The 25,848-nt window shown below is 44.4% G+C and overlaps 1 protein-coding gene across 1 annotated transcript in view; it reads left to right on the top strand.

Moving 5' to 3' along the window:
- The first annotated feature begins 6 nt into the window (after positions 1-6).
- The window catches only part of ttn.2 (titin, tandem duplicate 2), an 89,260-nt gene continuing 63,418 nt past the window's right edge, over positions 7-25,848 (top strand). The window contains exons 1-45 of the mRNA XM_050039535.1: positions 7-105; positions 185-490; positions 582-735; positions 1,199-1,323; positions 1,409-1,527; positions 1,631-1,811; positions 1,926-2,228; positions 2,489-2,977; positions 4,071-4,373; positions 5,892-6,048; positions 7,188-7,330; positions 7,582-7,700; positions 7,864-8,041; positions 8,185-8,469; positions 8,577-8,870; positions 9,231-9,530; positions 10,095-10,397; positions 10,484-10,692; positions 10,789-11,103; positions 11,408-11,522; positions 11,723-12,031; positions 12,138-12,319; positions 12,860-12,989; positions 13,075-13,226; positions 13,578-13,725; positions 13,826-14,046; positions 15,458-15,554; positions 15,706-16,002; positions 16,159-16,458; positions 16,561-16,875; positions 16,988-17,211; positions 18,364-18,514; positions 18,617-18,898; positions 19,094-19,396; positions 19,547-19,852; positions 19,943-20,224; positions 21,083-21,270; positions 21,414-21,525; positions 21,676-21,814; positions 22,689-22,852; positions 22,938-23,089; positions 23,202-23,358; positions 23,481-23,762; positions 24,704-25,003; positions 25,310-25,606. Coding sequence (XP_049895492.1) covers positions 304-490; positions 582-735; positions 1,199-1,323; positions 1,409-1,527; positions 1,631-1,811; positions 1,926-2,228; positions 2,489-2,977; positions 4,071-4,373; positions 5,892-6,048; positions 7,188-7,330; positions 7,582-7,700; positions 7,864-8,041; positions 8,185-8,469; positions 8,577-8,870; positions 9,231-9,530; positions 10,095-10,397; positions 10,484-10,692; positions 10,789-11,103; positions 11,408-11,522; positions 11,723-12,031; positions 12,138-12,319; positions 12,860-12,989; positions 13,075-13,226; positions 13,578-13,725; positions 13,826-14,046; positions 15,458-15,554; positions 15,706-16,002; positions 16,159-16,458; positions 16,561-16,875; positions 16,988-17,211; positions 18,364-18,514; positions 18,617-18,898; positions 19,094-19,396; positions 19,547-19,852; positions 19,943-20,224; positions 21,083-21,270; positions 21,414-21,525; positions 21,676-21,814; positions 22,689-22,852; positions 22,938-23,089; positions 23,202-23,358; positions 23,481-23,762; positions 24,704-25,003; positions 25,310-25,606 — 9,769 coding nt within the window. The 5' untranslated portion in view covers positions 7-105; positions 185-303. The remainder of the gene's footprint in view (positions 106-184; positions 491-581; positions 736-1,198; positions 1,324-1,408; positions 1,528-1,630; positions 1,812-1,925; positions 2,229-2,488; positions 2,978-4,070; positions 4,374-5,891; positions 6,049-7,187; positions 7,331-7,581; positions 7,701-7,863; positions 8,042-8,184; positions 8,470-8,576; positions 8,871-9,230; positions 9,531-10,094; positions 10,398-10,483; positions 10,693-10,788; positions 11,104-11,407; positions 11,523-11,722; positions 12,032-12,137; positions 12,320-12,859; positions 12,990-13,074; positions 13,227-13,577; positions 13,726-13,825; positions 14,047-15,457; positions 15,555-15,705; positions 16,003-16,158; positions 16,459-16,560; positions 16,876-16,987; positions 17,212-18,363; positions 18,515-18,616; positions 18,899-19,093; positions 19,397-19,546; positions 19,853-19,942; positions 20,225-21,082; positions 21,271-21,413; positions 21,526-21,675; positions 21,815-22,688; positions 22,853-22,937; positions 23,090-23,201; positions 23,359-23,480; positions 23,763-24,703; positions 25,004-25,309; positions 25,607-25,848) is intronic.

Raw genomic sequence — 25,848 nt, 5'->3', positions numbered from 1 at the left:
TCATCGAGGGAACTGAGGTTCAGTTCCAGGTCTGCGCTGAGAACGAGGCCGGCGTCGGCCATCCAAGCGAACCCACAGAGCTCCTTGCTATCGAGGATCCAACAGGTTGGTCCAGTAATGATCAACAGCTCATTAAAAGCATCATAGGAAAAGAGTCTAAATGTGTTTGTCCTGTCTCCTCCAGGAGCCCCATCGCCACCTATCGAGCTGCATGTCACAGGAGCCAGCAGGGACTTCCTGTCCATTGCCTGGAAACCTCCTCAGAGAGATGGCGGCTGCCCCATCACTGGCTACCACATCGAGATGTGTGAGGCCGGGACGGAGAAGTGGATGAGGGTTAACTCCCGTCCAGTGAAGGAGCTGAAGTACCGCGTGGAGGAAGGCGTGGTCCCCGAGAAGGAGTACATCCTGAGAGTGAGGGCCATCAACTCTGTCGGAGTTGGCGAGCCCTCCGACATCTCCGAGAACGTCTTTGCCAGAGAGTCTGAGTGTAAGAGCGTCTGCTAGTTTTTAACTGTCTGTGGAGAGTTGCGTTTCTTGTGCAGGGTTATGTAAATTAACTAATACGAGTATGTTTCCAGGCAACCCGACGCTGGAGTTCCAGACTCTGGACCTGGTTGTTGTGGAAACAGAGAAGCTGCACATCCCAGTTCCCTTCAGAGCCGTCCCGTCACCCAGGATCACCTGGCACAAAGACGGCAAGGAGCTGAAGGCCGACGATCGCGTTGGTTTCAGGTCAGTGCCACGGCTCATCTGTTTAAGGTTTTAAATGTCCAAAAACGACTTTGATAGAACAAAGACTGTTGAGATTGTGACCTGGATAGACAGCTGTTTATCTGTTCTGAATCTTTGCTGATCACAAACAAAAACTCTTTTAATTATCGATTGATTTGCAGATGTTCTTAATTAAAAGACAAGTCAGCTTACGAGAGTTGGAGGTGGCATCTTTAAATGTCTCGTTTGGTCTGACCTGAAGTCCAAAACTCAAAGATATTCAGTTATCATAAAACAAAACAAAGAAGAAACATCAAATCGTTACATCAAGGAAGCTGAAACCAGATTATATTTGGATTTTTTGCGTAGAAAACAATCAGCTAATTGATCATTTCGACTACCCCCCTGGATCTGGTTCAGGGTGATCTCATGTTCTTGGTCTGTGTGAGCAGCAGTGGCTGATGGGATTGTTTGTGTCCAACAGGAAGGACTACACTTCCTGTCACCTGGAGATCGACAGCAGCCTTCATGCTGACGCAGGACAGTACAAAGTCACCCTGGAGAACAATCTGGGAGCCGCCAGCGGCACCATCAACGTCAAAGTCATCGGTACTCCATCATTCATCCAGTTTTTAGATAAGCACAGAGACGTCCTGGAGTACTGATTAACACGTCCCTCTGTCTCTGTCTTCAGGTCTTCCTGGTCCATGTAAGGAGATTTTGGCATCTGAGATCACAAAGAGCTCCTGCAAAGTGACCTGGGATCCTCCAGACTACGACGGCGGCACCCCGATCATACACTACGTCCTGCAGGTCCGAGTCAGCAGCATGTTTTTGTTCCTAAGCTGCGATGATGGTTTTAAATCAAATGTCCGGTCCTGAAAGATTTAAACTGATGTTTGTTTTGTTGGTGCAGCGTCGTGAGGCTGGCAGGAGGACGTATGTCAACATTATGTCCGGAGAGAACAAGGTGAGCTGGAACGTCAAAGATCTCATCCCCAACGGAGAGTTCTACTTCAGAGTCCAGGCTGTCAACAAGGTCGGAGGAGGAGAGTTCATTGAGCTCCGCAACCCGGTCATCGCAGAGGACCAGAAACGTGAGAAAAAAACATTTCCTGTTGGATATGATTCATGAACTTAGAGTTTGTATCAACAAACTTTAACATTTGGAAGTTATGAGAAAAGTAACTGAAATCCGTCCCTGGTTCCAGACGTCCCTGACCCGCCGGTGGACGTGGAGACACACAACCCCACATCCAGCACCGTCACTCTGACCTGGAAGCCTCCCATGTACGATGGCGGCTCCAAGATCATGGGCTACATCCTGGAGAAGCAGATGAAGGGCGAGGACAAGTGGGAGAGGTGCAACGACTTCCTGGTGCCCGTCCTGTCTTACACCGTCAAAGGGCTGAAGGAGGGCAAGATGTACACATTCAGAGTCAAAGCCGAGAATGCTGCTGGGCTCAGCGAGCCGTCACGCAACACGCCATTTGTCAAGGCTTCGGAGGCCATCGGTAAGGATGACATCATCAGTTTTATAGTCTAATCGTAAAAAAAAATGTATTTCAGTATCCAAACACGAGGACCTTTCAACAAATTTTTGAGGAAATTTTAAGGTAATACATTTATTGAGATATTCAGAGTAACATCACTTTCATGTCTGTTTCGGTTTCAGCAGATGTTTCATAGATCTACAGCCTCCTTCTTTAATAATGATGCTGCTGTTGGGTTTTAATCTGAACTTTACATTAATGTGACTTGCGTCCTCTCTCAGATCCTCCGAAGGTCTTCCTGAGCGGCAGCCTGCAGTCCGGCCTCAGCTTGAGGCGCGGCTGTGACATCTGCCTGGATGCCAACATCTCTGGCGCACCGTACCCTGAGATCACCTGGTATTGGAACAACAAGGTGATCCGCCCGGAGCCGCTCCGCAAGAGGCCCGAGAGACCCCTGAAGAAGAAGGTGGAAAAGAAGGAGGAGAAGAAAGAGGAGGTGAAGAAAGAGGAGGGAGAGGCTGAGAAGAAGGAGGGAGAGGAGAAGAAGGAGGAGGAGAAGAAGGAGGAGAAGAAAGAGGAGGTGGCAGAGCCTGAGGTGGAGGAGATCGACTATCCGACCATTAATGAACGTCTGACCATCAACAACAGCCGCAGGGGTGTGTCCTCTGTCATCATCAAGGACTCGTACCGCCCTGACCACGGCGTCTACATGGTGAAGGTGGAGAACGACCACGGCATAGCCTCAGCAACCTGCGAGGTCAACGTGCTCGGTAAGAAGCCTCTCATAAAATAATTGAATCATTAAATCATAAAGTCATTGAATTATAAAATTATTAGATTGCAAAATAAGTGAATGATAAAATTATAAATTTATAAAAGTATTAAATTGTAAAATGATTAAATCATTAAATATTAAAATTATTAATTGGTAAAATATTAAAATAATTTGATTGTAAAATAATTAAATAAAGTCATTATAAAATCATTAGATCACAGAATGATTAAATAATGAAATCATTAATTTGTTAAATTATTAAGTTGCAACATAATTAAATCATAAAATAAAATTATTAATTTGTAAAATAATGAAATAATTACAGTGTTAAATGATTATTATTAGCATTAAATCTTAAATTATAATTTTCAAACTAATCATTAAATTGTAAAATCATTACATTGTAAAACATTCACACCATAAAATCAATAATTTATAAAATCAGTAAATTATTAAATCTTAAAGTAATTAAATTAAGTTGTAAAATCATTGAATCATTACATCATAAACCCATTAATTCATAAAATCATTAAATCCAAAAAATCATAACATCATGAAATCCTACAATCATAAAACCGTTAAGTCATAAAATCATTTAATCGTAAAATCAATAAATTGTAAGATCATTAATATGTAAAATCATCAAATAATAAACAAGGCATTAACAACAGTGTCTTAAAATGTTGTATTTTTGACAAATCAGTGTGCTTCCCAATTTAGATATACAAAAGGAGGAGATTAGAGATACATAGCTTGATCTGAAATGAACTTTTTGACAGTCAGTTAATTTATCAAGACATTTTTCCAACAAAATGCTGAACATTGTGCAGCTGCACTGTTTCAGCCTCTCGAGTGCGTCGATCAAATCAGTCTGAGAAGACTTTGGCATATAATGGCCGATGGTTATTTCTTTTCACATATTAGAGAAGAAAGACACATTGAATTCTTTGTTTGACAGAATGTGAAAATGACAAATGAACATTGCATTTTACTGAACAGAATATTAATTTGTTGTGAATGTTTGACTGGCTGTAGTTTTTAGACATTTCACAAATAAAAACGTTGTTGTTTCGTCTGTCCACCTGCAGATACTCCCGGGCCTCCGGTGAACTTCAAATTTGAGGAGCCTAGGAAGAACTCTGTGATCTGTAAGTGGGATCCTCCTCTGGACGACGGTGGCAGCGAGATCCTCAACTACACCCTGGAGCAGAAAGACAACTCCAAGCTGGAGATCGGCTGGAGCTGTGTCACCTCCATGCTGACAGGATGCCGCTTCCTGGTGCCCAAACTCATCGAGAAGAAGGAGTACTTATTCAGGGTCACTGCGGAGAACAGGTTCGGCGCGGGCCCGTACTGCGTCTCCAAACCACTTATCGCCAAGAATCCATTCGGTATGATGTTCTTTGTTATTACTCCTGTTCCCACTACAAGTGAAGCTCCTTTGGTTTTTAGTTTTAACATTTAACATAAATATCACTGAAAAAAATGCAACTAAGAGGAACTTAGGGGGCGCTGTATTCATTTTAATTTGTAATTTAAGACTTTTATTATTTAGTCGGTACAAATCGGTAAATATATGTCTTTACATGCTGAATATTTTAAAACCCTTTCATTTAATCATAAATAACAGGATTTATGAGCCGAATCAATTTACATTAACTGCTACGTTTAGACTTTATAAACAGATGTGATTACTTTTTTTGGTTCTTACTCTTTGTTTATTTTATTTACATTTTCTCAAAGAGCAGATGTACAAACCATAATGTCCCAAGACTGGTCCATAAAAAGCAACAACTCTGTATTTACATAACAGTTGAAGTGAAATGATAATTGAACCATTATCCAATGTCCCCAATTCAGACATTTGTCCACAGTTTTTATCCAGTTTAGCCCGGCTTGTGTTTAAGTCCCAGATATTCCAAAGGTATCTTCTAGTCCTCCATTTTCAGTGTGGTTACTTTTAAAGTGTGTTTTACTCATTTTACATACACTTACATAAATACATTCTAAACTGGTTATGAATATAATGATGCTGCAATGTTTCAGTTATTGGACCTTCATCAGGCAAACAGTTTTGTAACAAATCCTAAGTAGGAGTGGCTCTGAGTTTGCGATTAGTCATATTACCCACATGCAGTGGAAAGGCTAAATACCAAATATCAAATAGTGTAACAGTCAACATTATACATAGAAATAGAGGAATAAAAAGTAAAATTAAAAACTGCTTAGTGATAATCTGAAACATAACCCAAAAAAAGTTTACATTAGATAGGTGCGTTCTTGAGAACACATGCTTAAGTCCTTTTTGTTAAGTTACATTTTCTAAAATGCAATGTCTTTTCTACAAGTTTCTGGTCCCTCTCCTATGCACCTGTTTGGAAATAGATGTGTATATATCAAACCGTACTTTCTCAGGAAGCTTGAGACTATATAGGAGGGCTGGACTGGACTCTAATGCACTGCACTTTAAGAATGTGTTTTTTACACTTGTTTTTATATTGTAGTTATTTATGTCTTGTGTGTTTTTTCTCTGAACTACTCAGTGAGCTGTTCTTAAATTGCCCCTCAGGGATAAATAAAGTTATTTGAATTGAATTGAATAGTATTCCTTTGGTTATGAATAAAATGCTTCTTTTAGTTAGCTTATAATGTTAGGTTCCTTCATTTTCCATTTTTGTTGGCTGTTGTTGCCGACCAAAAACCATTACAAATTACTAACTTCTAATAATTTTGAGAGTATACACTATATGGACACTATACAGATGATAAAAACAGTAGGAATGTTAAAGTTTTGTTAAAAGTTCAGAGTGCTAATTACATAACAAGAACTTTAAATGTAACATTTTGATGTTTGTAGTTTTTTCTCACTCTCACTTGGTTTCTTTCTGCCATCCCTTTCTCGTCCTCAGACCCTCCTGAGGCCCCTGATAAGCCAGAGGTTGATGACATCACAGCCGAAACCATGCTGGTCACCTGGACCCCACCAAACGACAATGGCAGCCCCATCATTGGCTACTGGGTGGAGCGCCGTGAGATCAATAGCTCACGCTGGACACGTGCCAACAAGTGAGTAAACAAAATCTTTTTTATGTCACTGTGCTGGCGATAGCTTAGACCAGAGCCATTATTTTTCCAGGTCGTCCCTTCTTTCCATTCTTGTGTATGCAATAGATCAAGAATGCCTTGTGGGAATTTCTTCAAATTTGGCACAAACATCCATTCGATTAGATTTTAGTGGTTATGGATCAAAGGTCAAGGTCACTGTGACCTTGCATCCACCTCAATCTCATGAACTCATTATTTCAAGAACACCTTGAAAGTTTTTCCTTAAACATGGCATCAACATCCTCTTGATTAGATTTTAGTGGTAATGGACAAAAGGTCAAGGTCACTGTGGCCTTGGATCCGCCTCAATCTCGTGAACTAAATATCTCAAGAAAGCCTCGAGGGAATTCATTCAAATTTGGCACAAACCCCCTTTTTCAGACTGCCAGCCAAAATCCAATTTTTAGCCAATCTAGAAACCAGATGGCTCTTATGAAGTCTGAACAGTCATAAATGACATGAAATCCGATTTTTGCAAACCAGATCGAAACCACCTTTGGGAGGTAGTTTCAAATCGCATTTGGACAGATGTGTTTGAGTCTGAACAACTCCTTATATGACATTACACAATAAACGCTAGATGACGCCTCCGCTCCGATGTCGTTGCCACAGCAACCTGTCAGATTGGTCAATAATGTGGCCCAGTCTGAACAGAGCCAAATCTGATTTGGACACTTGCTAAAAACAGTGTGGACAGTCAGCAGTTAAAAAATCGGATTTGAGAAGGAATCAGATTTGAATCAGATTCGCCTGCAGTCTGAACGCAGCCTTAGTTGGACTCAGTTATCAGCTGGTTAGAATTTGGTGATCAAAGGTCAAGGTCACTGTGACCTTGCATCGGTCTCATTCTTGTGAATGTGACATCTCAAGAACACCTTGAAAGACATTCCTTTAATTTGGCACAAACGTCCACTTGGACTCAGTGATGAACTGATGAACGTTTCTAACCAGTATCATCCTAGTTTCTGTCTAAATTTCTACTAAGACTAAAAAATTGGATGTTGGCTGCTGTGTGGGAAAATGTCGAAACACATTGATACCATTTTACCAGAAATGTTGTTGCTGGTTATCTGAAAGCTTCCTTCTGCTCTTGTCTTCAGGAACATTGTCCCAACCACTGAGCTGAACGTTGGAGGTCTAATGGAGGGGCTGACTTACATCTTCAGGGTGGCAGCTGAAAACCAGGCCGGCCCCGGAAAGTTCAGCATCCCCACCGAACCCAAGATGGCCCAGGCTCGCATCCGTACGTACACTTTTTTAAACCCTGTGTTCAGTTCAACTCTCATCTGCATCTCCATATCTGTTGAACTGGAGGAAAATAATTGTTTGTATCTCCCTGTGGTCTCCCTTTTGTCAGACTACATATTTGAAAATACTTGTCAAAAATACTGCTTTAGATGGTATTTAGAAAACTAGAATTATGATGAAGTATCACAAGAATCATGAACAAGCTACTTTCACAGTTAACATCTGTGTTTATTTGTGACACTATAGTGCCTCCTGGACCACCTATTGCTCGAGTGGCCACGACCACCGACCACTCCATTGAAGTAGAGTGGGACCCACCTGTTGACAACGGTGGAGGAGAGATCATTGGCTACCATGTGGAAAAGGTTTGATCAAATCACTGCTGAAGCTTTTTCAGCTTTGCTCACATTTGGTTTTTAGCGTCTTGCCTTGCTGTAGCTGTAGGTTCATTCTCAGATTTCATCAACTCAAGACCTTAAATTGATTTTAGTTCAGACTCATGTATCTTTGATCTGTGGTGTTCTTCAGTCCCTGGCTGGTTCCAAGGAATGGTCCAGAGCTTCAGAGCATATGACGAGGGCCCGGACTTTCACTGTCTATGGAGTCCGTGAGAAAGCCAAGTACATGGTCAGAGTCATTGCCTGCAACGCTGCCGGAGAGGGAACGCCAGGATTCACAGAGGCTGTGATCGTCATGAATCCAGCAGGTCAGATGGAAAGAAAAACCCAACACAGAGCAAAAAAATACAGAGACCGAAATTATGATTTAATTTGGTTAAAAGTTCTACAGGGTTGGTGGAATCTAACAAATGTTATGTTTTTGGCTTCTTTCCTTGGTTGCCTTCCACAGAGATGCCAGTGATTGAAATGGACCTGGCCGTCAAGAGCGGCATGATTGTCAGAGCCGGAACGACACTCCTTATACCTGCTAAAGTCACAGGTAAACCCTACCCATTCATTTCTTGGACCAAGGACGACGGTAAACTTGACAAAGACCGTGTGGAGGTCCTCACTGAGGGCGAAAACAGCATCATTTCAGTCCAGAATTGCCAGAGGAAGGACTGTGGCAAATATACAGTTTCTGCTTGCAACCCCAGTGGCATCAAGAATGTTTCGGCTCGAGTGGAAGTAGTGGGTGAGTGGAAGTCAACAAAGTCAGTAGTTGATGATAAAACTTGAAAGTTAATTAATTGATGCTGTTAAATAAGAATACACAGAAGGATGATATTGTTGTATCTTCAGATACTCCTGGACCTGTAACGGATCTGAAGCCTGTTGTCGTCACTCGCAAGATGATCTTCCTTAACTGGGATGATCCAGTGGATGACGGCGGCAGTGAATTGACCGGCTTCCTCGTGGAAAGAAAAGAAGGCAAGATGCACACATGGAGGCAACCTGTTGAAACCATTTCATCCAAGTGCGAGTGCTCGGGCATCGTGGAGGGAAAGGAGTACATATTCCGTGTCTTTGCCAAGAACAAGTATGGCTTGGGAGTGCCCGTAGAGCTGGAGCCCATTCTTGCTGTTGACGCACAGGGTGAGTCCTAAAATCTCTTGATTTTAATTCAGAAACGAATGTCTAAAATTCACTCTTGTGAGCAGATCAAGGCTATTTTATATTGGTTGAAAAGTGGATTTTGTAGTTAAAGGCGTACGTTGCTGATTTTCAACCAGCTCTGCATCACTACAGTCTGTGGAGATAAACGTTGTTAAGGCACCCCCCTTGCTGCCAGCTAAAAATCTGTTGAATGATGCAAAACGGGCAGGGGGTTTCCGGCTGTTGCCGAGACAGGGGAAGCCAAATACTGTTTATCTGCACATACCGTCCACACTGCAGTGCCACAGATCTGGTTGAAAATCGCCTGTAAATCTAAATGTGGCTTTGATGGTTCTGCAGCCCCTCCATCAAACCCTGAGAAGTTCAACTACACCGAGCGCACCAAAGATTCCATCACGCTGACCTGGAAGCCACCTCGTAATGATGGCGGCAGCCCTGTCCTTGGCTACATTGTTGAGAAGAAGAGGCAAGACCAGCAGGTCTTCGAGCCATGCAACAAGGAGCTCTGCACTGACTTGACCATGACTGTGGGGGGCCTGGAGGATGCCTGGCCGTATGAGTTCAGGATCAAGTGTGTCAACGCATTGGGAGAGAGTGAACCAACCATCCCGTTGACAGTGATCATCCAAGACGATGAAGGTAAGGCTGAATGCTTGGAATGGTCTTAAAAAACCCTAACCCTACTTTTACATTCAAGAGAAGGACCAAGGCAGATTTTTATGCCTTTGTGCTGTCGGGTTGCCCATCTATCCGTCCTATTCTTGTGTGGCATTTTTTTAAAAAATGTGGCACAGACATTCACAAGGATTAACTGATTAGAATTTGGTGGTCAAAGTTTACTGTGGCCTTGTCCGTCTCCTTCTCGTGTACGCAATATCTCAAGAACACCTCGAGGGAATTTCTTGAAATTTGGCAAAAAAATCCACTTGGACCCAACAATGAACTGATTAGAATTTGGCGGTTGAAGGTCAAAGTTCAAGTACACTGTGACCTTGCACCTGTCTTATTCATGTGAACGCAATATCTCAAGAAAACCTTTAAGGAATTTTTTCAAATTTGGCACAGATGTCCACTTGGACTCAACAATAAACTAATTAAAATTTGGTCACAGTTTAAAGAAACATTCTATGTCTCAATCTCATGAACTGGCATGCACTGTTTTTTTCTTTGTGTGCTGATTTGTTTTGTTCTGGTCCCTGTCAGTTCCTCCCGAGGTTCACATGCTGACAAAGGGCGAGTCCATTACTGTAAAGAAGGGTGAGCTCATTGAGATCCCTGCTGATATCATCGGCCTCCCCATCCCGAAGGTTGAGTGGGACAAAGATGATGTGGTGATCGCTAAGCCCACTGATGCTCTGCTGATTGACATGGTGGTGACCGGCAGGCTGAACGCAAAGACCAAACTGTCCATCCCAGAAGCCAACAGGAAGGACTGCGGCAGCTTCACTGTAACTGCCTCAAACAATATGGGCTCAGCCAAGCACACCATCTATGTTATGGTTTTGGGTGAGTTGAAACATGCCATAGACTCAATAAGGGGCAGGAAAGACAGGATGTGGCGAGTGTACTAACTGTCTTTGCTCTTCTCTCAGACCGACCAACTCCACCCAGGAATGTGACGGTGTCCAGCATCAAGGCAGAGTGTTGCTACCTCAGCTGGGATGCACCAGTGGATAATGGTGGCAGCGACCTGACCAATTACATTGTTGAGAAGAAGGAAGTGGTGACAGGGGAGCCGGAGCAGGAAGGTGAAACTCAGTGGGAGTTAGTTACCAACAGCATCATTGAGAAGAAATACGGGGTATGTACCAATAATAACAGCGTTAACAACAGGGTTGTCATAGGTCTTTAAAGCTCTATGGAACTCTAACAGAGACACCACCTCTCTTCCTTGCAGGTGTGGAACCTGGAGAACAACAAGTCCTACATGTTCCGGGTCAGAGCTGAGAATCGCTACGGTAAATCTGACCCCTGCGGATCGAAGGAGGTCCAGATCATAGACCCATTCGGCCTTCCTGGCCCACCAGAGAAACCAACCATCGCAGAGTACTCGAGGACCACCATGACCCTAACATGGGAGCCTCCCAGAGACACCGGCGGCTCTAAGATTATCGGCTACTGGCTGGAGAAGAGGGAGAAAGGCACTGCCTACTGGGCCAAAGTCAACAAGACGCCCATCACCAAGAGGGGCATGAAAGGCTGGGAATACCAGGTGAGCTGCTTTTCACTTTGAATATAAATGATTGTCTCCTTGCTTGCAGCTCGGGCTGCTGTTGTTGTATAATGTTATCATGCACAGTCCTTGGAGGCTCACAACTTTTTCACCAGTGAATAAACAATCTAACACGGTTTGGATAAAGCGTTAGATCCTTTTTGTTTTCCTACAAACAACCTCGCCATCGCTAAACCCAACAGACTCCATTTGCATCATCATCATCAGTGACTGTTAAAGTAGTGGCTGTTTGTGGTCAAACTAAAAGGATCTTGTTGAATCCACTTCTTTTGCTGTTTCCCAGACAAATCGTCTTATGGAAGGAACAGAGTATGAGTTCAGAGTTGCTGCCACCAATTCTGCAGGAACTGGACCATACAGTGGACCATCTGACTCTGCCTTTGCTGTTGATCCAATCAGTGAGTAAAAAACAACAGGCTTCCTTTGAAAGCATTGGATAATTAATAGGTGCTACATATCAAAATAATCTGAAATAACTAAAAACACTGCAATAAATTGAATTCTTTGTGCAGTTTAGTAATCTTAAACAGACTAGTTCCTTTGTTTTGGAAATCCCAAATTGGATGCTACTTTTACAAACCACTGCTCTCCACTCCAGCTCCTCCAAGCATGCCCGCCGCTCCTGTGGTGGCTGATAAGACAAACCACAATGTCACGCTGTCCTGGAAGCCGCCAGAGAGTGATGGAGGAAGCCCGATCAAAGGCTACATCATCCAGATCCAGGATGAGGGCAGATCAGACTGGGCGAGGGTGAACGACCTTGACAGCCTCAACCCCACCACTGAGTTCACCGTACCCAGCCTACGCCCGCTGAAACGCTACCGCTTCAGGATCATCGCCGTCAACGTCATTGGGGAGTCTGACCCCAGCCCCCGCACCACCGAGGTTCTGATTGAAGATGTCCAGCGTAAGTCCCACTCTTAAGTCTCACTGCAATAAATAAATAATGACTTTTATAACTATCCACAGTTTGTTCTCTGCAAGTCTCTTCACTGATGTCTCTTACTCGACAGTTGCACCTGCAATCTCCATCGACATATTGATGGAGGACCTGCTGTGCATCCCTGCTGGAGATCCAATCAGGATCCCGGCCACCATCAAAGGCCGCCCTGCTCCCAGGGTAACCTGGGACTTTGATGGCAAAGCCCCGACGCACAAGAAGAACAAGCTGCACACATTGCCAGTCGACTCCCAGGTGAGACCAGCAACACAGTGCTTTACTCACCACAACACCATAAAACAATGTATTCGTACTGTTTAGTCTTATTTACTGAAAAGAGCCAATACAAAGAGGATTTTTGTTACAGTATTGCTGTTTTTATGCCTCTGTGCTGGCGACAGCTGTGGCAGGAGGCATCATGTTTGTCGGTCCATCCCATCTTGCGAATGTGATATCTTAAAAATGCTTTGTGGGATTTTCTACAGATCTGGCACAAATGTCCAGTTCTACTCAAGGATGAACTAATTAGATTTTACTGGTCAAAGGTCAAGGTCAATTTGGCACAAACACCTGCTTGGACTCAATGCAGAGCTGATAAGAATTTTGATGGTAAAAGGTTACGGTCACTGTGACCTTGCACCTGTCTCTGTCTTGTGAACACAATATCTCAAGAAGGCCGTGAGGGAATTCTAGTGTATTTGTAAATACCACATTTTATGGAACACTGTCTTCTATAAAGGTCGGACGTGTTCATGTTTTCTGGGTTTTAGTCTGATTTTCAAACTGTGTATTCAGGTTGAATCTACGGACACAACGTCCGTTGTAAACATCCCTGTCAGTCTGAGGAGCCACTCTGGACGCTACACCATCACCGCCAAGAACAAGTCCGGACAGAAACATGTTAACGTCAGAGTCATCGTCCTCGGTATGTCCATCTGTCGAATTGATATGTTTGAGTCACTGTTTAGTTGTTCTTGGTAACTCTGACTGTAATTTTCTTCTGGCTGCAGATGTCCCCGGACCTGTAAAGGAGCTGAGGGTCACTGACATCACCAGGTCAACCGCCAGGCTGATCTGGAAACTCCCTGACAGCGATGGAGGAGAGAGAATCAAGAGCTACTTTCTTGAGAAGAAGAGTCTCGCTGACAAGGCCTGGACAACGGTAAACATCACTCTGTCCATTTATCTGTCTGTCCACATTGTTTTAATTCCTGGTTTTCAAATAAGATTTGAAAGTTGTTTTTGTCTCCGAGTCCAACTGAATGAAAGCACAGTTTCAGCAGTTTGTTTGGTTAGCCATTGAGCAAACCACCTCTACATCAGCAGTAATGACAAACTGTTATTATCATTCCATACATGGAATGATCTGCTTTAGCAGATTTAAACTGATGTCACAAAGTTAAATGGACTTACAGTCAGAATGGACACAATCTAATTTAATCTATCCATTAAATTCAACATATTAAATTCTTCAGTTTGCAATTAATTGATCGATTGGTTTATTTGTCATCAGGTGAATGCAGCCTGTGCCAGCCAGGCCTTCGTGGTACCAGGCTTACTGGAAGGTCAGAACTACCACTTCAGGGTCCGAGCTGAAAACAGACTTGGATTCGGTCCATTCACCATCACCACTGATCCCATCCTGGCCAGAGACCCCATCTGTGAGGACACACCTGCTATGACCACCACAGAGATACAACACAACTTTTCTGGAACTGTTCTAATGCTTATCGTCCTCTTCTTCCTCCTCCTCTTCCTCAGTCCCCCCTGACCCTCCCACCAAGCTGAAGGTCAACCTGGTGACAAAGACCACCGTCACTCTGAGCTGGGAGCCTCCCAAAAACAACGGTGGTTCTCCAGTGAAGCATTACATCATCGAGCGTTTGAGCTGGGACACCAGCGGCAAAGAGAAGGAGACGTGGAAGCAGTGCAACAAGAGAGACGTGGAGGACCTCACCTTCGTGGTGGAGGATCTGAAGGAGGTTGGGCTACGTCCTTCAAAGGATACTCTTACTTTACTACTTCCTGTCTTCATTAATGATCAGTAACACTCTTAAGCAAAGTGGGTTTGTATGTCATGACCAATTTTATATTAATTCTACATTAGAGCTCAGTTTTCTGAAGGATTTCTTCCCCTCCAGGCTGTCGGTGGTTTCATTTGATTTCTAGAAAAATCTACATAAAAGAGGAGTGTTTTTCTGCAGGTGTTTTTTAAGAGTAACTTAATACTAAATCCACTTTTTTGAGATGGTAAATAATGTGTAGATCCTGGTCCCATTCTGTTGTGTGTACTTCAAAAGAAGTTGTTTTACTTTTTCCAGAGAAAATGTAGTAATTCTGTCTTTTAGACTAGAGTTGTACCGATACCAGTATTGGAAATGCCTCCGATACTGCCTAAAATGCGGTATCGGTGAGTACAGCCTATGACCAATCCGATACCACGTAATGCCTCACGTCATTACGCATACGCACGCTACAGGCAAACGAAACATTCTTTGGCATTCATTCTACTATTATGTATTTATTTCTTAATATTTTACATAGAGTTTTAGGAGTTGAGACACATAACAATTCATATCCCATCCATTTTTATTTTACATGCTGGTATCGGATCGGAACTCAGTATCGGCAGATACCTAAGGTTCAGGGATCGGAATCGGTATCGAGAAGGAAAAAGTGGTATCGGTACATCTCTATTTTAGACCCCACAGAAATCTGACGTTTTCTCATAACATCACCTTCACTGCCATGTTTAGGTCATCTGTGGTGCTTTGTCCGTCAAGGTAAAAAAAAAAAAAAAAAAAGGCTTCTATAGAAGTATAGAAGAATATTAAACATATGGGTTGTCTGAGGGAAATGTGAGCCGTCAGTGGACAGTAAAGACGTTAAAAGTTCTAATATTTCTGGATGAAAAATATGTAAAGGCATTGAAACGGCTGAATTTGGTTGAAACTTGTGGTGGTGTGAGTCAGGGGGCAAACATATATAGTTTTTTAAGTTGGGAAGGGTCCAAGCACAACATGTTGTTAAAGTTGCTCTTAGTAAAAACATTTTTAACTTTTATCTTTCTTTTTTTTTTCTTTTTTTTTTCCTAACAATCGGTACTCCAATAAAGTGTATTATTCCTTGTTAGTGTCACAAACAAATTGAAAACAAAGTAGGCCCTAAATTGAATCCTGAGGAACTCCAAAAGTGGACGATTTCGATTTGCCTGCCTGAGAAATACCAGTGAAACCAGTGAAGAGGTGAAGCTGAGACTCCAGCCCACTATTCCTCTCTACTGTCACAGATATTGTGATCTTTGGAATGTGCCAACTTTTACTTAATGTAACTACTGTGTGATAAAGATGATGATGCAGACTCTCTGATGACTGTGTTGTTGTTGACCTGCAGGGAGGAGAATATGAGTTCAGAGTAAAAGCCGTGAATGCCGCTGGACCAGGCCGACCCTCCACCACCGTTGGACCCCTGATCATCAAGGATCAGACATGTGAGTAACAGACTCTTCAGCCAGTCATGGGCTCCTCATTAGCACAATGTCTTAGACCTCTGTGGACAGAACATGTTAGGTAAAAGAAAATCAGGATGTCGTTTGTCGTGCTCTGCAGGCCTTTCATAAAGCATCTCATTTGTCTCTGCAGTTGCTCCCACCATTGAGCTGCGTGAGGCCATGGAAGGCGAGGAGGGCTGTGATGTCAGTGTTGTGGCAAAGGTGGCCGGCTGTCCGTTCCCCACGCTCACCTGGCATAAAGCCAGCGTGGCCAAACCTGAGGAGAAGGCTCCCATCCAGTATGACCAGCATATGAACAAACTCGTGACCCACGATAAGTGCACGCTGCTGATCCAGCAGGCCAGCAGACACGACACCGCCCTCTACAGCCTGACGGCCTCCAACAGCCTAGGCAGCATCACCAAGACGATCAAGGTCTCCGTTTACGGTGAGTAACACTTAAAATGTTGTCACATCAGGTTGTAATGACGTTAATCATATGATTATTTTCTAACGCAAAGATTAACCACAGACCTGTATCTTTGCATACTGATGCTACAAAATTTCTAAAACAAACGTGACCTGTCCCTCCTCCCCCCTGCAGGACCTCCTAGTGCACCTATTGGACCCATCAAGTTCACTGAAGTGTTTGCGGAGAGGATCGGCCTGGCCTGGAACCCTCCCACAGATGATGGAGGATCTAAGATTACCAACTATGTGATTGAGAAGCGTGAGGACAACAGGAAGTCCTGGGTCCACGTCTCCAACGACCCCAAGGAGTGTGCCTATGTGGTGACCCGACTGACGGAGAACCACGAGTATGAGTTCAGAGTCATGGCCCAGAACAAATTTGGAGTCGGTCCTCCTCTGGTCAGCGAGTCGGAGAAGGCCAGAAACCTCTTCAGTGAGTACACATCGACAACCTGCCGACTTCAGTTTCAACAGCCTCTTTCTAACTCCCACAGCTGATGTATTGATTATTGATCCCTGTCTCGTCCTCTTGCAGCTGTCCCCGGTCAGTGTGAGAAGCCGACTGTGGATGACGTCAGTCTGGAGTCGATGACCGTCCACTGGGATGAGCCCAAGTACGATGGCGGCTCCCCCATCACGGGCTACTTTGTGGAGAAGAAAGAGACCACCGCCAAGCGCTGGATCCGCGTCAGCCGCGACCCAATCCGAGCCCTCCCTCTGGGCAACAGCTGGTTTGTCACCGGCCTGCAGGAGGGTGCCATGTACCAGTTCAGGGTTATTGCTGTCAATGCCGCCGGCTGCGGTCTGCCCAGCATGCCCTCTGATCCCACACTCTGCAGAGACCCCATCAGTAAGAAGGACACGTTTTCATTGACTTTTATTTATGTCAGTAAATATAAATGAATCATTTTAGTTTATATGATAATTATCACATTAATATGAGTATCTGTGTGTGTGTGCAGAGCCTCCCGGACCGCCCACTCCTAAGGTGACGGACTGGACAAAGTCGACGGTGGAGCTGGAGTGGATCCCTCCTCTGGTGGATGGAGGGTCAAAGGTCACGGGCTACATCGCAGAGTTCAAGGAGGTGAACAAGGAGGAGGAGGAGAAGAAAGCTCAGAGGAAGCTGCTGCTGAGCGGTGCTGAGGAGGAGAAGGAGCCAGAGACCGACGAGGGCTGGGCAAAGGTAAAAAAATACACCGCCAAAGGCTCCATGAGTGAAAACAAACATGTTGATTTAAAGTTGAGATGAAATGATGAATTTAGATCAAATATTTAACAGTACATGACAAAAAATACAAAGAAATCAATTTCTCAATCAATTTTTTCTTATATCAAAATCCAGTCGTGTTTTCTCCAACTTTTGGCCACATAGAGCTGGTTTGCTAGCAACAGCATGCTATGTCTGTGTCTTCCTTAATTACTGTCGTAACTGGGCCTCTGACTGGAGTTTTGAGGAGAGCATGGCGTTTAGCACTGAGCTTTTACATGAAACGTACTGTCTTCACCTCCCTGACAGATACTATCTCGTCTGCGTGACACTGTAGGGGCCTCACTGGTTCGCCCACTTTTCAATAATCAAATCAAACTCCTCCCAGTGTTACATCCCACCTGCCAATCCTGTGTCACTCAGAAATGTGTCCTTGAGCTACATACTCTCGAAATGCGATTTCATGCCACAAACATCTTTTTTTGTTTTTTATTGTATCTTTATTTGGAAAGACAAGATTGTAACATGACAGTACAGTATATAAGTATATAAAAATAAAAACAGAAAATCAACTATTTACATGGAACAGAGGGAGATTATGTTGCCAGCCAGGTCGGATCATGGAGTAACAAGAAGTAATAGAACAAAATAAAATGAATTAAAGTAAAGTCTAAAGGACCATAGGCTCAGATAAAGTCAGCTCTGATAGGGGTTATATATGCGATCCATGCCACAAACATCTTATGCTAGTTTCGACTTTTCCTCCTCCACTGAGAAACATGTTTCCTTTTGTTCCTTCAATGTAATGTTTGAGCTTCACAGAGTTTGTAATCTGCTGAAGGAGGAAAGTTTCTCTGAGCTCACCTTAAACCTCAGTTTAACACCTGGTAAAAAATAACTAACAGTGCAAAGAATCTGTGGTTGAACAAAGGCAGGATACACGCTAAAGTTGTTAATGTGTTTTGTCCAGAGACGTTTATCAGAGCGTCGTATTTTAAAAGAATATGAAGCTACCTAACAAGGTTTGCTTCACCTGCTTTGGAGTTATCATCTTCCTGTTTTAGACATTGAGACTCTGTTGTTGAGTTTACATCAGTTCTGGTTTTCCTCTCCTCATCGTCTCTCCAGGCGAAGGACACAGAGGTCAGAGGAACCAAATACATGGTGACCGGTCTGAAGGAAGGTGGTCTGTACCGCTTCAGAGTCCGAGCTGTGAATGCTGCAGGAGTTGGAGAACCAGGATATGTGTCTGAGATGATCGAGGTCAAAGACAGAACAAGTAAGACTCTGATCCACCTGATGTTTTTTTGTGCCAACTGTTTCTGATGATAAAACCTCAGCAACATTTTATTAAATGCAAATCATCGTCTCCCTCATCCAGTTCCTCCTGAGATGGACCTGGACGCCTCGGTGAAGGAGAGGATTGTGGTCCATGCCGGCGGCACCATCCGCATCATCGCCTATGTGTCTGGTAAGCCCGCCCCGCAGATCAGCTGGTGCCGTGACGACGCAGAGGTGCCCAAAGAGGCTGTGGTGGAGAAGACGGGCATCTCCAATTCACTGGTCATAAAGAACTGCAAACGCCAACACCAGGGCATCTACACGCTGAGCGCCAAGAATGAGGGAGGAGAGAGGAGGAAGGCCATCGTCGTGGAGGTCCTTGGTGAGTTGGGGGGACCAGAGTGAGGAGATGAAGAGTTATTTAAAATGAGTTTATGTTAAAAACAACTCAAAATAATTGGCTTAAGATGCCTTCACCATCTGAACTTACATATATGTGTAAATATCCCAAACTTTTTCACCTCTTAACCACATAATTGATGTCTCTGACTTTCTGTCCCCTCCGTCCTCCCTCCAGACGTTCCCGGACCCGTCGGTCTTCCCTTCGCTGGCGAGAATCTGACCAACGACTCCTGCAAGCTGACCTGGTCCTCCCCCGAGGACAATGGCGGCTCGGCCATCACCAACTACATCATTGAGAAGAGGGAGTCAGACCGCATGGGCTGGACCTCAGTGTCCTACACGGTGACGAGGAACAATGCGGTGGTGCAGGGACTCCTCGACGGCAAGGGCTACTTCTTTAGAATCGCAGCCGAGAACATCATTGGCATGGGACCTTTCATCGAGACCGACAAGATGGTTCTCATCAAGGACCCCATCTGTGAGTCGGACATACAACAACCTTCCGTCAATTGTGTTATTTTGAAATCAGTCCCTAATTTGATTCTGAGTGGTTTAAAAAAGTTTTTGACTTTCCTTAAGCTATCATGACCTTGTTTGATACCTCTCATCACATTTGTGTCTCCTTCAGCGGTCCCGGAGCGTCCAGAGGACCTGATCATCACGGCCGTCACCAAGGACTCCCTCTCCATTGCCTGGAGACCACCCAAGTATGATGGCGGCGCCGAGGTGACCGAGTACATCCTGGAGACCCGCATGGTCGGCCGGGACAGCTTCACACGAGTAGGTGGAGACACTAAGCTGATGGACAGGAAGTTCACCCTGACAGGGCTGAAGGAGGGCTCGACCCACGAGTTCAGAGTTTCTGCCGTCAACCAGGTCGGAAAGGGTAAATCCTCCTTCGCCACCAAACCTGTCCAGTGCAAGGATGAGCTTGGTGAGTAATGCAGCGCCATGTTTATTTATCTGATGCTAAACTATAGATGCTCTGAATTTCAGGCTCAGTAACAATTATGTCCCTTCTCAGAACCGCCCACTCTGGACCTGGACTTCAGGGACAAGATGATGGTGAAAGTGGGAGACACCTGCACACTGTCAGGACGCTACGGCGGCAAACCAGCGCCAACTATCACCTGGAAGAAGAACGACGAGGAGCTGAAGGCGGATGACGAGATCAGTCTGCACAGCACCGCCCGCCACCTGAGCCTCACCATCAGCAAGACCAAGAGGGATCACAGTGGGCACTACGGTGTCAGCGTGGAGAATGCTGCCGGAACTCGCACAGGAATCTGTACCATCATTGTGGTCGGTGAGTCGCTGCTCCACTAAAAACTCTGATTCACTGCAAAGATGTTTTAAATTCCTGCACAGGTTTCAGTGTTTTAGAAGATTTTATTATTTTTATTTCATTTAAACCATTTTTAACCAGGTCAGTCTCATCAAAGGGTAACCTGGCCAAGACAGCAGCATACCAAACAGTTACCGCCAAGCAACAACACAATAAAAGAGTTTGATCAGCATTTACAACCAGCTTTAGCTGCGAAAGCTGAATCTGGATACATAAAAGACAGACTGCAATTTGGCCTCAGCCTCTGTAATGGATGAGGTGGCACAATGTATTACTGTGTCATCAGCATACAAATGAAAATTGGAGGCATCCACGTTTTGACCAAGGCTATTAATATAAATCGAAAATAACAGCAGACATAACACAGAACCCTAGGGTATACCAGGGTGTTGCATCAGGAAGAGGTGAAGACACTGAGACCTGTCTGAGAGGTAATTTACAAACCAGCCCACTGCCTGATCAGATATACCAATACTAGTCAACAAAGGTTTTTAAAATGAGATATACGACGCATGTCCTTCCAAATCTGCGGCAGTACTTCTGTCTCACAGCTCAGTAAAATGTAGCATTTAGAGAGAAAAGTACAGGTTTGTCAAATTCTGGCTTTGGTGGGAAACAAAGAACTAACAGGAACTGCAAAGCGTGGAATGGATCCAATAACAAGACTAGAAATTAAGGATATGACAAGAAGTACAAAGCAGAGAGGGACAGAAAGCGAAACTATGGGAGAAAAAAACAGCATCCGATTTTAAAACCCAATAAAAAGTTTATTGAATAAAAACCTGTAGAGTGACCTGTATGTATTCTTCCTCCCGTCAGACCGTCCACAACCTCCAGAGGGCCCCGTCATATTCAACGAGATCTACAGGAACTGCATGGTGATCTCCTGGAACCCTCCACTGGATGACGGAGGCTGTGCCGTCTCCAACTACATCATTGAGAAGAGAGACACCAACAGAGACCTGTGGATGCCAATCACTGCCTCCTGCACCAGGACCACCTGCAGGGTGGGCAGATATTCAATACGTTTCACCAACTTTCAACACTTGATTCTTTTTGATCAAATCTCAGTCTCTGATGAAAGAATACCAAGGTCTTTAGTACAAAGACAAAAACAAAACAGTAACGCCTCCTGCTCTCTATTGATCAGGTGCCAAAGCTGATCGAAGGTCGTGATTATATCATCAGGATCATGGCTCAGAACATCTACGGCATCAGTGAGCCCCTGCTGTCCGCAGAAACCAAGGCCAGAGACATCTTCAGTAAGTCCTCTCAAACACTGAAAACATTCAGAGATGTTCAACGAGATGGAAACATAACTTGCTGATGAATCCTTTGTGAAAGTGTTGGGTAGTAAAAATGAAACATCTCGCAGTGTCTGATCAGTCTGTGTCTGTTTGTGTCCATCACAGGGGTGCCCGACGCTCCTAAACAGCCCACAGTGAAGGAGGTCTATCATGACTCTGCCCTCATCAGCTGGGAGCCACCTGCTGATGGAGGAAAGCCAATCACAGGCTACATTGTGGAGAGGAAGGAGACCATGGCCAAGAGGTACACAAACACAAAACACCAAAAACTTCTGTAGTGTGGAGGATGATGCCTCCAGTTTGAGTCTCAGATGGGAACATCAAGCTGACAGAAGCTGGAAAACTGCCTTTTAAGGTTCTTCAAATTCCACTTTACTTATTTTTAGAAACAAACATTGAGGCCACAAACACTGCAATTTTGAAACATCTAAGAGTTTGGGATCTGATCACTAATCTGTATCTACACTATGGTTGCAATTAAAGAGTGTTTTTATTATTCATCTAGATGTTAGATTAGTTGAGTCATCTTTCAAAAAAAGCTCAAGGTAACATCTCTAAATGTTCCCCTAAAACTTCTTAAGGCTGATTTATTCTCCTTTTACATATGAAATTAGATCCATCTAAAGCAAATGTTGTAAATGTCACTGCCTCATACTTCTATGCGTCCTTTATGATGTCATGTGTACAGCCAATAGAGGCACTAGAGGGCAGAGTCAAAAGTTTCACAAAAATACAAACAAGGCGATGTTGGGGGAGGTTGTAATTTTGTACCATTTAATGGAGGCAGTGTTGTAGACGGCGGTTGTCTCTGTGGTCATTATATACATCCTGAAATGTCGATGAAGAATTCTTTTCACTGTATTATTGATGCGTTGCGTACCGCCATTTTTAAAATTTCTTCGTAGTCTCCTCCTCGTTTGAACAACGCTACACTGCCTCCAGGATCTCCAGTGGTTCTGTTCTGTTTTATCTGTATTCATAAGCTTTCAGAAAACAAGCACAAATATGGATGAAATGAACACAGAGTACGGACAGAAGGCTCCTCCCGCCTCTGCATTTAACGTTTAAGCATGTTTCTTTGTGGCTCATAGATAAAGTGTTAATGTCTCTGTCTCCAGGTGGGTTCGCTGCAACACAGACAGAATCTTTCCGAAGGTAGAGTACTGGGTGACAGAGCTGCTACAGGGCTGTGAGTACGAGTTCAGAGTCAGCGCTGAGAATGTGGTGGGAGCCGGAGACCCGAGCCCACCGTCCAAACCTGTCTTCTCCAAAGATCCCATCGGTAAGTTCACCACTTACAGAGGCACTTTGTTTCTTCATTATCAGTGTATCCACTCACCACAAGAACCCCCTGTCCTGTCTCACAGTGAAACCAAGTCCACCGCTGAACCTTGAGGCCATTGACTTCACCAAGGAGTCAGTGACTGTGTCCTGGGAGCCGCCTGCTGACACTGGCAGAGGAAAGATCTTCGGATACCTGGTGGAGTACCAGAAGGCTGGAGAGGAGGAGTGGCTGCAGGTCAGAGGACTTCCCCATTTGATGTTAATGACCCCATGACCTTTACACTGCATTTTCTTTATCCCTGTAAACCTAAAGTGGTATTGAACTTTTGTCCTGCTGCTGTCCTTAGGGGAACCAGACTCCAGACTCCTGCCAGGAGACCAAGTTTAAAATGGTCGGCCTGGCTGACGGAGCTCTGTACCGCTTCAGAGTCATGGCTGTCAACGCTGCTGGAGTGTCTGATCCGGCTAACTTGAAGGAGCCAATCAGAGTGCAGGACAGACTTGGTAAGTTGTCATTGTGACATATTATCTAACCAACATCTGCTTTATGTAATGCTTTGTAAATCAAATGTGATATTACTATGTTAATGAGCAGTGCTTCTTCTACTCTCCTGTCACCCCCTCAGAGCCCCCAGAGCTCATTCTGGATGCTTCAATGACCCGCGAGGTGAAGGCCAGGGCCGGCACTCACATCACTCTGATGGCCGCCATCAAGGGTGTCCCATTCCCTACCGTCACCTGGAAGAAGAACGATGCCGAGGTGCCCACCAGGGCTGACATTGACACCAACACGGCAGGCACAAAGCTGGAGATGAGGTTCTGTCACCGTGGTGACTGTGGAGATTACACGCTTACCGTGGAGAACCCGGCCGGATCCAAGACTGCCACCTGCACTGTGCTGGTTCTTGGTAAGGAGTTGCTAGTTTTTGTTCATTTTGTTTTTTGATAGCCCAATACCCACTAACCAGTAACTAACTTGTTATTTTTAAGAGGAAAAAAATGCAAAATTCTGTGAAATCTAAGAGGCCTTTCCTTTTGGTGCAGCGCTCCTTTGACTCAGTGAGCTTTAGCACCACATTTCACAGTCCTATTAATTTAGAGGTGGTGACATTTTCAGGGTTTGTGATGTAAGTGTTTTGCCTTTTATTTTACTTTCTTGCCCATGCTAACATGCTTATACATAGTGCCCGCTGCCCACCCTCCGGTCTCCACTTGTTAGCCTTGGCCACTCCACACAGCGCACCAAATGGCTTGGGTGGAAGCTAGCTAGCTGCGCCACTCATTCAGCAATTTACTGATGGTAATCATTAGCTGCGGAAATATGGTGGCCACTCTCCAACTCCCCCCAGGTATGCCTGGTGAGTAAGTAGTTTCAGTTTGAGCCAAAGCCATTGTTGCATTGCTAACCAATGCATGTTAGCACCAAAAGCTGTGCTGACAAAGCTAAGGGTGCTAACAGAGCTAACAGTTATAGCAATGCTAAAGGGGGTTTGCGATTCAAAAGTGAACAGCTTACTCAACAGGCTGACCTGGTGGGAGGTTGGAGGATGGCCTCCATATTTTCACAGCAACATTGTTGGGTTGGACAGCGTTACTTGCAGTAAACGCCTAATGAGTGACACCACTAGCTAACTCCCACCAGACCCATTATGTGTGCACTGCACTAATTTGAAAAGCAGCAAAATTAACCTGTAGACCAGCATGGATAACCAGTCAAAAATATTCTCCGCAGTATACGGTTGACATCCGTAGTAAGAATTGATACATTTAATTAATTCCATTTTGTATCTGTCATCAATGAAAAGCCAGGCTCGACAGATCAGTGACATTCTTCCTGTGTTTTCTCCAGACAAACCTGGTCCCATCCAGCACCTCCGGGTGTCTGACGTCAGGAGTGACTCTGCCTACCTCTCCTGGAAGGACCCAGAGGACAACGGTGGTATTCGCATCACTAACTTTGTGGTGGAGAAGAAAGACACGGCGTCCACTCAGTGGGTCCCCGTCTGCTCCACATCCAAGAAACGCAGCATGACGCTGAAGCACCTGATGGAAGGCACATCCTACACATTCAGAGTTGCTGCTGAGAACATATACGGCCGGAGCGAATATGTCCAGACGCCGAAGGCCATCAAGGCCATGAACCCACTCTGTGAGTAACAACACAGTGATCAGCAGATTCATATGTATTATATTGTGCTGAGAGTAGATCCCAAAGTGTGTTTACACACAATGAAAATAAACGCAAACAAAATACTCAAAGGCAAAAGTAAAAGTGTTTTCAAATTTCCACCATTTCGCTGACATTTTCAAAGGATTATCCTTCAAGGAAGCATTTGTTACTCAAAAAAACCCCAAACTCATCAGTCTCTTAAAGGATAAAGGAAGGTGGAGTCTATGTTATAAATGCTCAAACTCACCACTTCAAACCTAAATGTGTTTTTTTCCTTCCCTCCAGTCCCTCCTGGTCCTCCCAAAGACCTGCACCACACCGACGTGGACAAGACTGAGGTGTGGTTGGTCTGGAACTGGCCCGATCGCAATGGTGGAAGTGAGATCACAGGCTTCCTGGTGGAGTATCAGGAAGAGGGAGAGAAGGAGTGGTACGAGTGGAAGACTGTGAGCATCCCTGAGAGTCATGTGAATGAAGGCTTGGAGGAGGGAAAGACCTACCGCTTCAGAGTGAGGGCTGAGAACGCCATTGGCCTCAGCAGACCTGACACCACTGTACCTATCCTCTGCCAGGAGAAACTGAGTAAGATACAGGACAAAACCCCAGCACTCCATATGACCTCCATTGGAGAAATTTTATGCTGGATCATATATAATTCATTTTTATTTTTATTCTCAGTCGAAATTAGAGGTTCACCAATATTTTCTGTATCATCAGTGTTGGTGCAGGTGTAGCTCTTTTTGAAGTCCACATCAGCAAACTAATGTGCCTTGAATTATTATTGGAACATAGTGACTCTAGTAGCTTGAGATAACCTCCTCTGT

Source organism: Epinephelus moara, unplaced genomic scaffold (genome assembly GCF_006386435.1).
Source record: "Epinephelus moara isolate mb unplaced genomic scaffold, YSFRI_EMoa_1.0 scaffold1170, whole genome shotgun sequence".
Classification (NCBI taxonomy): Eukaryota; Metazoa; Chordata; class Actinopteri; order Perciformes; family Serranidae; genus Epinephelus; species Epinephelus moara.
The sequence above is the reverse complement of the archived record's forward strand: the minus strand, read 5'-3'. Positions and strand labels throughout refer to the sequence as shown.